Raw genomic sequence first — 12500 nt, forward strand, 5'->3', positions numbered from 1 at the left:
TCAGGTTACAGCTCAAACCTGTCTCACCACAAAGCCCAGGGCTCAGTATTACACATTTTGCTTTCCACACCTCGTTTCCCCCCCCCCCCCCCCCCCAGCAGAGGGCGATGGCCTCTCCATAACCTGCCCACCCTGCAGGCAGCAGCTACCCCATAAACAAATCACCTCTGGCAGTAAGCAGCCAGGCGGGTTGCTGAGCGGGTTGCTGAGCGCTATAAGGTTCAATCAGATCCAGAACACCAGATAGATCCATACCACCTGGCAGGTCTGTCATGGGGAGTAGGGTCATGAAGAAGGCCTTGTTTGTTTGGGACCCTTATCAGACTGGATGGAGGCTTCAGTTTTCAAGGATCACAGAACCTGTTTTGGTTCAAAACACCTTGCACAAAATGTTTTAAAACCCTTTCAATCTCTCTCTGTGCCTCACACAGCACCAATCTGCACCGAATGTAACCAGTCAAAGAAGCAGGAACCACTTTGCCACGCATCAGACACATCAAATCATCCCAGGCTTTTGCACCAATCTGCACCGAATGTAGCCAGTCAAAGAAGCAGGAACCACTTTGCCACGCATCAGACACATCAAATCGTTCCAGACTTTTGCACCAATCTGCACCGAATGTAACCAGTCAAAGAAGCAGGAACCACTTTGCCACGCATCAGACACATCAAATCGTCCCAGGCTTTTGCACCAATCTGCACCGAATGTAACCAGTCAAAGAAGCAGGAACCACTTTGCCACGCATCAGACACATCAAATCGTCCCAGGCTTTTGCACCAATCTGCACCGAATGTAACCAATCAAAGAAGCAGGAACCACTTTGCCTTACAGACACGTCAAATCGTCCCAGACTTTTGCGTGTGCACCATGTGAAATCAATCACTGTCGGCAGTAAATGAATGCTGAACATATGTGCCTGGCGTGGAGGTGAAAAATGAGCACCACAGCTGCTGCTGTGTTGTTGTCAACTCCGTCCTCACATGCGCAGGTGCATAAAAAAATAATACAGTACCTGATGGTGATAAACAGTGTATCCTGTTTTTTGTAATTATAATGTTTACTTCCACTATTTTCTGTTTCAAGCAGCCTAGACCACCAAGCATAGCATACCATGGGTTATATGACCTTTGCTGTGTAGGGCACACTACAAATGGGTGTTGTTGTTACAGTGTGGTTTAGTGTGTAGGGCACACTACAAATGGGTGTTGTTGTTACAGTGTGGTTTAGTGTGTAGGGCACACTACAAATGGGTGTTGTTGTTACAGTATGGTTTGCTGTGTAGGGCACACTACAAATGGGTGTTGTTACAGTGTGGTTTGCTGTGTAGGGCACACTACAAATGGGTGTTGTTGTTACAGTGTGGTTTGCTGTGTAGGGCACACTACAAATGGGTGTTGTTACAGTGTGGTTTGCTGTGTAGGGCACACTACAAATGGGTGTTGTTGTTACAGTGTGGTTTGCTGTGTAGGGCACACTACAAATGGGTGTTGTTGTTACAGTATGGTTTGCTGTGTAGGGCACACTACAAATGGGTGTTGCTGTTACAGTGTGGTTTGCTGTGTAGGGCACACTGCAAATGGGTGTTGTTGTTACAGTGTGGTTTGCTGTGTAGGGCACACTACAAATGGGTGTTGTTGTTACAGTGTGGTTTGCTATGTAGGGCACAGTACAAATGGGTGTTGTTGTTACAGTGTGGTTTGCTGTGTAGGGCACACTACAAATGGGTGTTGTTGTTACAGTGTGGTTTGCTGTGTAGGGCACACTACAAATGGGTGTTGTTACAGTGTGGTTTGCTGTGTAGGGCACACTACAAATGGGTGTTGTTACAGTGTGGTTTGCTGTGTAGGGCACACTACAAATGGGTGTTGTTACAGTGTGGTTTGCTGTGTAGGGCACACTACAAATGGGTGTTGTTACAGTGTGGTTTGCTGTGTAGGGCACACTACAAATGGGTGTTGTTACAGTGTGGTTTGCTGTGTAGGGCACACTACAAATGGGTGTTGTTGTTACAGTGTGGTTTGCTGTGTAGGGCACCCTACAAATGGGTGTTGTTGTTACAGTGTGGTTTGCTGTGTAGGGCACACTACAAATGGGTGTTGTTGTTACAGTGTGGTTTGCTGTGTAGGGCACACTACAAATGGGTGTTGTTACAGTGTGGTTTGCTGTGTAGGGCACACTACAAATGGGTGTTGTTACAGTGTGGTTTGCTGTGTAGGGCACACTACAAATGGGTGTTGTTACAGTGTGGTTTGCTGTGTAGGGCACACTACAAATGGGTGTTGTTACAGTGTGGTTTGCTGTGTAGGGCACACTACAAATGGGTGTTGTTACAGTGTGGTTTGCTGTGTAGGGCACACTGCAAATGGGTGTTGTTGTTACAGTATGGTTTGCTGTGTAGGGCACACTACAAATGGGTGTTGTTGTTACAGTATGGTTTGCTGTGTAGGGCACACTACAAATGGGTGTTGTTGTTACAGTGTGGTTTGCTATGTAGGGCACAGTACAAATGGGTGTTGTTGTTACAGTGTGGTTTGCTGTGTAGGGCACACTACAAATGGGTGTTGTTACAGTGTGGTTTGCTGTGTAGGGCACACTGCAAATGGGTGTTGTTACAGTATGGTTTGCTGTGTAGGGCACACTACAAATGGGTGTTGTTACAGTGTGGTTTGCTGTGTAGGGCACACTACAAATGGGTGTTGTTGTTAGAGTATGGTTTGCTGTGTAGGGCACAGTACAAATGGGTGTTGTTGTTACAGTATGGTTTGCTGTGTAGGGCACACTACAAATGGGTGTTGTTGTTACAGTGTGGTTTGCTGTGTAGGGCACACTACAAATGGGTGTTGTTGTTACAGTGTGGTTTGCTGTGTAGGGCACACTACAAATGGGTGTTGTTGTTACAGTGTGGTTTGCTGTGTTGGGCACACTACAAATGGGTGTTGTTGTTAGTGTGGTTTGCTGTGTAGGGCACACTACAAATGGGTGTTGTTGTTACAGTGTGGTTTGCTGTGTAGGGCACACTACAAATGGGTGTTGTTGTTACAGTATGGTTTGCTGTGTAGGGCACACTACAAATGGGTGTTGTTGTTACAGTATGGTTTGCTGTGTAGGGCACACTACAAATGGGTGTTGTTGTTACAGTGTGGTTTGCTGTGTAGGGCACACTACAAATGGGTGTTGTTGTTACAGTGTGGTTTGCTGTGTAGGGCACAGTACAAATGGGTGTTGTTGTTACAGTATGGTTTGCTGTGTAGGGCACACTACAAATGGGTGTTGTTACAGTGTGGTTTGCTGTGTAGGGCACACTACAAATGGGTGTTGTTGTTACAGTATGGTTTGCTGTGTAGGGCACACTGCAAATGGGTGTTGTTGTTACAGTGTGGTTTGCTATGTAGGGCACAGTACAAATGGGTGTTGTTGTTACAGTATGGTTTGCTGTGTAGGGCACACTACAAATGGGTGTTGTTGTTACAGTATGGTTTGCTGTGTAGGGCACACTGCAAATGGGTGTTGTTGTTACAGTGTGGTTTGCTGTGTAGGGCACACTACAAATGGGTGTTGTTGTTAGTGTGGTTTGCTGTGTAGGGCACACTACAAATGGGTGTTGTTACAGTGTGGTTTGCTGTGTAGGGCACACTACAAATGGGTGTTGTTGTTACAGTGTGGTTTGCTGTGTAGGGCACCCTACAAATGGGTGTTGTTGTTACAGTGTGGTTTGCTGTGTAGGGCACACTACAAATGGGTGTTGCTGTTACAGTGTGGTTTGCTGTGTAGGGCACACTGCAAATGGGTGTTGTTACAGTATGGTTTGCTGTGTTGGGCACACTACAAATGGGTGTTGTTACAGTGTGGTTTGCTGTGTTGGGCACACTACAAATGGGTGTTGTTGTTACAGTATGGTTTGCTGTGTAGGGCACAGTACAAATGGGTGTTGTTGTTACAGTATGGTTTGCTGTGTAGGGCACACTACAAATGGGTGTTGTTGTTACAGTATGGTTTGCTGTGTAGGGCACACTACAAATGGGTGTTGTTGTTACAGTGTGGTTTGCTGTGTAGGGCACACTACAAATGGGTGTTGTTGTTACAGTGTGGTTTGCTGTGTTGGGCACACTACAAATGGGTGTTGTTGTTAGTGTGGTTTGCTGTGTAGGGCACACTACAAATGGGTGTTGTTGTTACAGTGTGGTTTGCTGTGTAGGGCACACTACAAATGGGTGTTGTTGTTACAGTATGGTTTGCTGTGTAGGGCACACTACAAATGGGTGTTGTTGTTACAGTATGGTTTGCTGTGTAGGGCACACTACAAATGGGTGTTGTTGTTACAGTATGGTTTGCTGTGTAGGGCACACTACAAATGGGTGTTGTTGTTACAGTATGGTTTGCTGTGTAGGGCACACTACAAATGGGTGTTGTTGTTACAGTATGGTTTAGTGTGTAGGGCACACTACAAATGGGTGCTGTTGTTACAGTATGGTTTGCTGTGTAGGGCACACTACAAATGGGTGTTGTTGTTACAGTGTGGTTTGCTGTGTAGGGCACACTACAAATGGGTGTTGTTGTTACAGTGTGGTTTGCTGTGTAGGGCACACTACAAATGGGTGTTGTTGTTACAGTATGGTTTGCTGTGTAGAGCACACTACAAATGGGTGTTGTTGTTACAGTGTGGTTTGCTGTGTAGGGCACACTACAAATGGGTGTTGTTGTTACAGTATGGTTTGCTGTGTTGGGCACACTACAAATGGGTGTTGTTGTTACAGTGTGGTTTGCTGTGTTGGGCACACTACAAATGGGTGTTGTTGTTACACAGTGTGGTTTGCTGTGTAGGGCACACTACAAATGGGTGTTGTTGTTACAGTATGGTTTGCTGTGTAGGGCACACTACAAATGGGTGCTGTTGTTACAGTATGGTTTGCTGTGTAGGGCACACTACAAATGGGTGTTGTTGTTACAGTGTGGTTTGCTGTGTAGGGCACACTACAAATGGGTGTTGTTGTTACAGTATGGTTTGCTGTGTAGGGCACACTACAAATGGGTGTTGTTGTTACAGTGTAGGAGTATGGTTTGCTGTGTAGGGCACAGTACAAATGGGTGTTGTTGTTACAGTATGGTTTGCTGTGTAGGGCACACTGCAAATGGGTGTTGTTGTTACAGTATGGTTTGCTGTGTAGGGCACACTACAAATGGGTGTTGTTGTTACAGTATGGTATGCTGTGTTGGGCACACTACAAATGGGTGTTGTTGTTACAGTATGGTTTGCTGTGTAGGGCACACTACAAATGGGTGTTGTTGTTACAGTGTGGTTTGCTGTGTAGGGCACACTACAAATGGGTGTTGTTGTTACAGTATGGTTTGCTGTGTAGGGCACACTACAAATGGGTGTTGTTGTTACAGTGTGGTTTGCTGTGTAGGGCACACTACAAATGGGTGTTGTTGTTACAGTATGGTTTGCTGTGTTGGGCACACTACAAATGGGTGTTGTTGTTACAGTGTGGTTTGCTGTGTTGGGCACACTACAAATGGGTGTTGTTGTTACACAGTGTGGTTTGCTGTGTAGGGCACACTACAAATGGGTGTTGTTGTTACAGTATGGTTTGCTGTGTAGGGCACACTACAAATGGGTGTTGTTACAGTATGGTTTGCTGTGTAGGGCACACTACAAATGGGTGTTGTTGTTACAGTGTGGTTTGCTGTGTAGGGCACACTGCAAATGGGTGTTGTTGTTACAGTGTGGTTTGCTGTGTAGGGCACACTACAAATGGGTGTTGTTGTTACAGTGTGGTTTGCTGTGTAGGGCACACTACAAATGGGTGTTGTTGTTACAGTATGGTTTGCTGTGTAGGGCACACTACAAATGGGTGTTGTTGTTACAGTATGGTTTGCTGTGTTGGGCACACTACAAATGGGTGTTGTTGTTACAGTGTGGTTTGCTGTGTAGGGCACACTACAAATGGGTGTTGTTACAGTGTGGTTTGCTGTGTAGGGCACACTACAAATGGGTGTTGTTGTTACAGTATGGTTTGCTGTGTAGGGCACACTGCAAATGGGTGTTGTTACAGTATGGTTTGCTGTGTAGGGCACACTGCAAATGGGTGTTGTTACAGTGTGGTTTGCTGTGTAGGGCACACTACAAATGGGTGTTGTTACAGTGTGGTTTGCTGTGTAGGGCACACTACAAATGGGTGTTGTTGTTACAGTGTGGTTTGCTGTGTAGGGCACACTACAAATGGGTGTTGTTGTTACAGTGTGGTTTGCTGTGTAGGGCACACTACAAATGGGTGTTGTTGTTACAGTATGGTTTGCTGTGTAGGGCACACTGCAAATGGGTGTTGTTGTTACAGTATGGTTTGCTGTGTAGGGCACAGTACAAATGGGTGTTGTTGTTACAGTGTGGTTTGCTGTGTAGGGCACACTACAAATGGGTGTTGTTGTTACAGTGTAGGAGTATGGTTTGCTGTGTAGGGCACACTGCAAATGGGTGTTGTTGTTACAGTGTGGTTTGCTGTGTTGGGCACACTACAAATGGGTGTTGTTGTTATAGTATGGTTTGCTGTGTAGGGCACACTGCAAATGGGTGTTGTTGTTACAGTGTAGGAGTATGGTTTGCTGTGTTGGGCACACTGCAAATGGGTGTTGTTGTTACAGTATGGTTTGCTGTGTTGGGCACACTGCAAATGGGTGTTGTTGTTACAGTATGGTTTGCTGTGTTGGGCACACTACAAATGGGTGTTGTTGTTACAGTATGGTTTGCTGTGTAGGGCACACTACAAATGGGTGTTGTTGTTACAGTATGGTTTGCTGTGTAGGGCACAGTACAAATGGGTGTTGTTACAGTGTGGTTTGCTGTGTAGGGCACAGTACAAATGGGTGTTGTTGTTACAGTGTGGTTTGCTGTGTAGGGCACACTACAAATGGGTGTTGTTACAGTGTGGTTTGCTGTGTTGGGCACACTACAAATGGGTGTTGTTGTTACAGTATGGTTTGCTGTGTAGGGCACACTACAAATGGGTGTTGTTGTTACAGTATGGTTTGCTGTGTAGGGCACACTACAAATGGGTGTTGTTGTTACAGTGTGGTTTGCTGTGTAGGGCACACTACAAATGGGTGTTGTTGTTACAGTATGGTTTGCTGTGTAGGGCACACTACAAATGGGTGTTGTTGTTACAGTGTAGTTTGCTGTGTTGGGCACACTACAAATGGGTGTTGTTGTTACAGTGTGGTTTGCTGTGTAGGGCACACTACAAATGGGTGTTGTTGTTACAGTGTGGTTTGCTGTGTAGGGCACACTACAAATGGGTGTTGTTGTTACAGTATGGTTTGCTGTGTAGGGCACACTACAAATGGGTGTTGTTGTTACAGTGTAGGAGTATGGTTTGACTTGGTCTTGTTCTGTGGAGCTAATGTGTATGTTGCCTTTTGTCAGCAAACGTGTCAACAATTCATCTTTTACTCAAACTGTTAGAGATCTATAATGAAGTATTCTTATATTTCTCCTACTTGGTTCATATCAATATAGTTCTGCTGATGTTGATGGTTATGCGCTAGATATACTTTTGAAGCAACAGTCAAAATAATGGAACACCACTTCTCCTGTCTGGTTTGGTTAAAAGGTTAAAGGTCCCAAATGAAGGCAGTGAATTCCTATCCACTGAGTCTTGGGATCACTACAGGTTAACTCTCTCCATATAAACGGCGAAAGAGACGACGTTAACAGCGTTTCACCCCAATTACCATCATCAAAATATTTCAAACGGAAGGCTCTTATACTGAAGAGGTAAATGTTGACAAAGAATACCACAATTCTGACGACGGAAGCTAAAGGTCGGGTCATTCAGACACCCACCGGACATCCGAGGGGTCTGTGTAGAGGAGAAGAGAGGACTGGCGGTACTGAGTGAGTTAAAAGTCCCAAATGAAGGCAGTGAATTATATCCACTGTGTCTTGAGATCACTACAGGTTAAAGGTCCCAAATGAAGGCAGTGAATTATATCCACTGTGTCTGGGGATCACTACAGGTTAAAGGTCCCAAATGAAGGCAGTGAATTATATCCACTGTGTCTGGGGATCACTATAGGTTAAAGGTCCCAAATGAAGGCAGTGAATTCCTATCCACTGTGTCTTGGGATCACTACAGGTTAAAGGTCCCAAATGAAGGCAGTGAATTCCTATCCACTGTGTCTGGGGATCACTACAGGTTAAAGGTCCCAAATGAAGGCAGTGAATTCCTATCCACCGTGTCTTGGGATCACTACAGGTTAAAGGTCCCAAATGAAGGCAGTGAATTCCTATCCACTGTGTCTGGGGATCACTACAGGTTAAAGGTCCCAAATGAAGGCAGTGGTTTCCTATCCACTGTGTCTTGGGATCACTACAGGTTAAAGGTCCCAAATGAAGGCAATGAATTCCTATCCACTGTGTCTGGGGATCACTACAGGTTAAAGGTCCCAAATGAAGGCAGTGGTTTCCTATCCACTGTGTCTAGGGATCACTACAGGTTAAAGGTCCCAAATGAAGGCAGTCAATTATATCCACTGTGTCTTGGGATCACTATAGGTTAAAGGTCCCAAATGAAGGCAGTGAATTCCTATCTACTGTGTCTTGGGATCACTACAGGTTAAAGGTCCCAAATGAAGGCAGTCAATTATATCCACTGTGTCTGGGGATCACTAGAGGTTAAAGGTCCCAAATGAAGGCAGTGAATTATATCCACTGTGTCTGGGGATCACTACAGGTTAAAGGTCCCAAATGAAGGCAGTGAATTATATCCACTGTGTCTGGGGATCACTACAGGTTAAAGGTCCCAAATGAAGGCAGTGAATTATATCCACTGTGTCTGGGGATCACTACAGGTTAAAGGTCCCAAATGAAGGCAGTGAATTCCTATCCACTGTGTCTGGGGATGAGAAAGGAAGGCAGGGCCCAGTGCTCTCCTTTCTCTGTCTGAACCTTTCCCAATCAGTCAGGTGCCCATTCACACCTGGGGCAGTGAGGACAATCAGAGAAAAGTGTCTTTCTCAAGGATACAAAGTAACCCCTACTGCCCCCCCCTCTTCATCCCCCCCACCCCCCTCCCACACACACCCTCCTCCCCCCTCCACATACACACCCCATCTCCACGCACCCTGACACCCACCGTGTTCCAGAGAGTGTTGACGATGTCCAAGATTAGGATGGTGCCCAGGTTGTTGAAGAATGCCCCCTCACACCCTCCCCTCCACTTCCCCTTTCCCCAAACACCCCCATCCCACCCTGACACCCACCGTGTTCCAGAGAGTGTTGATGACAGCCAGGATGAGGATGGTGCCCAGGTTGTTGAAGAATGCCCCCTCACACCCTCCCCTCCACCCCCCTTTCCCCAAACACCCCCATCCCACCCTGACACCCACCGTGTTCCAGAGAGTGTTGATGACAGCCAGGATGAGGATGGTGCCCAGGTTGTTGAAGAAGGCACGGAGGGGCATGTGGTATCCCGCATCGTAGATGATGGGGGGGAGGAGGAAGAGGAAGAAGGTGTTGGCGTCCAGGGCATACTGTGAGGTGGAAGCTGTGTGGCTGTAGTGCAGCACTCCCCCCACCACCACCCCCATCACGATCAGCAGGCACGACTCGGGGAAGATGGACGACAGTCGGTCGTACAGATGAAAACCTGAACCAGGGGGGAGGGGCACAGACAAAGTTTCACTTTCAGTTTCAGATTTTCTAGGAGTTTCACTGCATTCAGACAAATCCATATGCTACACTTTCAGTTTCAGATTTTCTAGGAGTTTCACTGCATTCAGACAAATCCATATGCTACACTTTCACTTTCAGCTTTACTAAGAGGTGTCACTGCATTCAGACAAACCCAGAACACTACACACGTCTGCTAGGAAGATGCCTGATGAGCAGCACAACCTGACACACTAGTCAGGCTTTGAGTGCATGCATATTATTTTGTATGTATACATGTACACGTCTATCACTGTCTCAGTGGATTTCTTCTCCAGAATTTTGCCAGGGGACAACACTTCAGTTGCTATGGGGTTCTTTTTCACAGCGTCAAGTGCGTGCTGCACACAGGATGTCAGTTTATTGTCTTGCCCAAGAGACTAGAAGCTCACATTGATTTTCCATTCAAACTTGGGATTGGAACAAAGACCCTCATGGACACTGTATTAGCAGACAAGCCAGCATCCTCCTCAGAGAAAAGTAACATTGTGTTGGAATGACAGCCTAGTGGTAAAGCATCCAGCTAGGAACAAGAGAATCTGAGTACACTGGTCTGGATGCCAGGCATCAACATGACATGCAAAACCCTGGTCCCATGTGTAACCTGCACTTTGTGCATGAAAAAGAACCAATGGCAACAAAAGTGTTGTGGAGTTGTCCCTGACAAAGTTCTGAAGAAAAATCCACTTTCACAGGAAAACACACAGGCACAAACATATGACTGGTGGTGCTGCACTGTAGCGACATGCTCTCCCTGGGGAGAACAGCATGGAGATGACACTAACAATGGCCCTGCACTGTAGTGACATGCTCTCCCTGGGGAGAACAGCATCAAGTTAACACTAACAATGGTCTTGCACTGTAGTGACTGTAGTGACATGCTCTCCCTGGGGAGAACAGCATGGAGATGACACTAACAATGGCCCTGCACTGTAGCGACATGCTCTCCCTGGGGAGAACAGCATGGAGTTAACACTAACAATGGCCCTGCACTGTAGTGACATGCTCTCCCTGGGGAGAGCAGCATGGAGATGACACTAACAATGGCCCTGCACTGTAGTGACATGCTCTCCCTGGGGAGAACAGCATGGAGATGACACTAACAATGGCCCTGCACTGTAGTGACATGCTCTCCCTGGGGAGAACAGCATGGAGATGACACTAACAATGGCCCTGCACTGTAGTGACATGCTCTCCCTGGGGAGAACAGCATCAAGTTAACACTAACAATGGCCCTGCACTGTAGTGACATGCTCTCCCTGGGGAGAGCAGCATGGAGATGACACTAACAATGGCCCTGCACTGTAGCGACATGCTCTCCCTGGGGAGAACAGCATGGAAACAAACCTGTCATGACAAAATGTATCATAATATCATCATATCAATACAATATTATATACATGTACAATACAAACTTGCAAGTGTCAGCAGCAGAGCACATGGATAGTGAAAGTCATATAGGTAAAGAATTTCATTATAATACTTATGGTACAACCTCCTATAACCACAACCAACAACGGTTGTATTTTGACATGTGTGAAAATATAAATTGATGAGCACCTTTGCATTCTGAAGGGAAAAAAAGTGCTTCATAATCATGTTTTTAATACTGATCTGATTTTATGCAAATAGTAGTGTCATGATTTTATGCAAATAGTAGTGTCATGATTTTATGCAAATAGTAGTGTCATGATTTTATGCAAATAGTAGTGTCATGATTTTCTGATGTCCCTCCGACCTGTAATTCTTACTCCCTTTCATTATGATCTTTTCTTTATTCACTGCTTTGTGAGAGTGGTGATTTCAGGTTTCACTTCCAGTCTTGTGTGCTACGAGTGGTGTGCAAGGGTGTGTCAATGAACAACCACAGCAATTCCTCGTTTTGGGTTGCTGTTTGGTTTTGTTGTTGTTGTTGTTTGTTGTTTTTTTACATAGGTGCAATAAACGCCTTTGTCTCTTTGCCATAAGGTCAACCACCCCCAGCGTGGCCCCAACAGCTGGAGTTAATGGTCTGGTATGGGGACCAAATGCTGGGCAATTAAGAGGTCAGCTTCATCAGAGCACAGCAACACACTGGTGTGTGGGTCACTGTACTGTCGTGTGCTTATGGTGTGTTCTGGGCCTGTGTCAAAGACGTGATGTATGTGTATTACGTAGCTACTGTGTGTGTGTGTGTGTGCGTTGGTGGGCAGAAGTCAGCTGGAACCCGCAACAGCCCAAACCTTCAGTCCTTTTCTTCATGAAGGTGACGGAACATTGGCCTCTGGTGTGGAGTCTGCTGCATTTTGAAGACGTGTAAAGGTGCACTGGATGGCAAACAGCACAGCCACACCAATATCACATGCTGTACACGGCTGTCTCACGCTGGTAACAGTGCACTAATCTGCTTACTGGCGTGGGCGAGTGAGCTGCAGTGATTGACTGGTCTCAAAATCATACACGTCGACTGCACTGGCCACAACCACCTTCCCTCGGCTGCCTCCCTCCCTCCCTCCTAGCCCGTGCCCCCACCCTCCATACCTTCCCTCCCCCACCCTCCCTCCCTCCTAGCCCGTGCCCCCACCCTCCCTTCCTCCCCTTCATCCCCCCACCAACAGAACGTCATTTTTTTCACTCCTCTTGCAATATCTCCATTGACCGGCTCCCTTGCTGTCTCTACACATGTGAAAAACAAAGTACAAGATGTGCATGCACTGTTGTGGATGATTTCAATGTGAAAAACAAAGTACAAGATGTGCATGCACTGTTGTGGATGATTTCAATGTGAAAAACAAAGTACAAGATGTGCATGCACTG

At 46.2% G+C, this 12500-nt stretch overlaps 1 protein-coding gene across 1 annotated transcript in view; it reads right to left on the reverse strand.

Moving 5' to 3' along the window:
• The window catches only part of LOC143285561 (putative Na(+)/H(+) antiporter nhx-9), a 73635-nt gene that overhangs the window by 34683 nt on the left and 26452 nt on the right, over window positions 1-12500 (reverse strand). Inside the window, exon 2 of the mRNA XM_076592948.1 lies at window positions 9383-9642. Coding sequence (XP_076449063.1) covers window positions 9383-9642 — 260 coding nt within the window. The remainder of the gene's footprint in view (window positions 1-9382; window positions 9643-12500) is intronic.

Source organism: Babylonia areolata, chromosome 9 (genome assembly GCF_041734735.1).
Source record: "Babylonia areolata isolate BAREFJ2019XMU chromosome 9, ASM4173473v1, whole genome shotgun sequence".
NCBI lineage: Eukaryota > Metazoa > Mollusca > Gastropoda > Neogastropoda > Buccinidae > Babylonia > Babylonia areolata.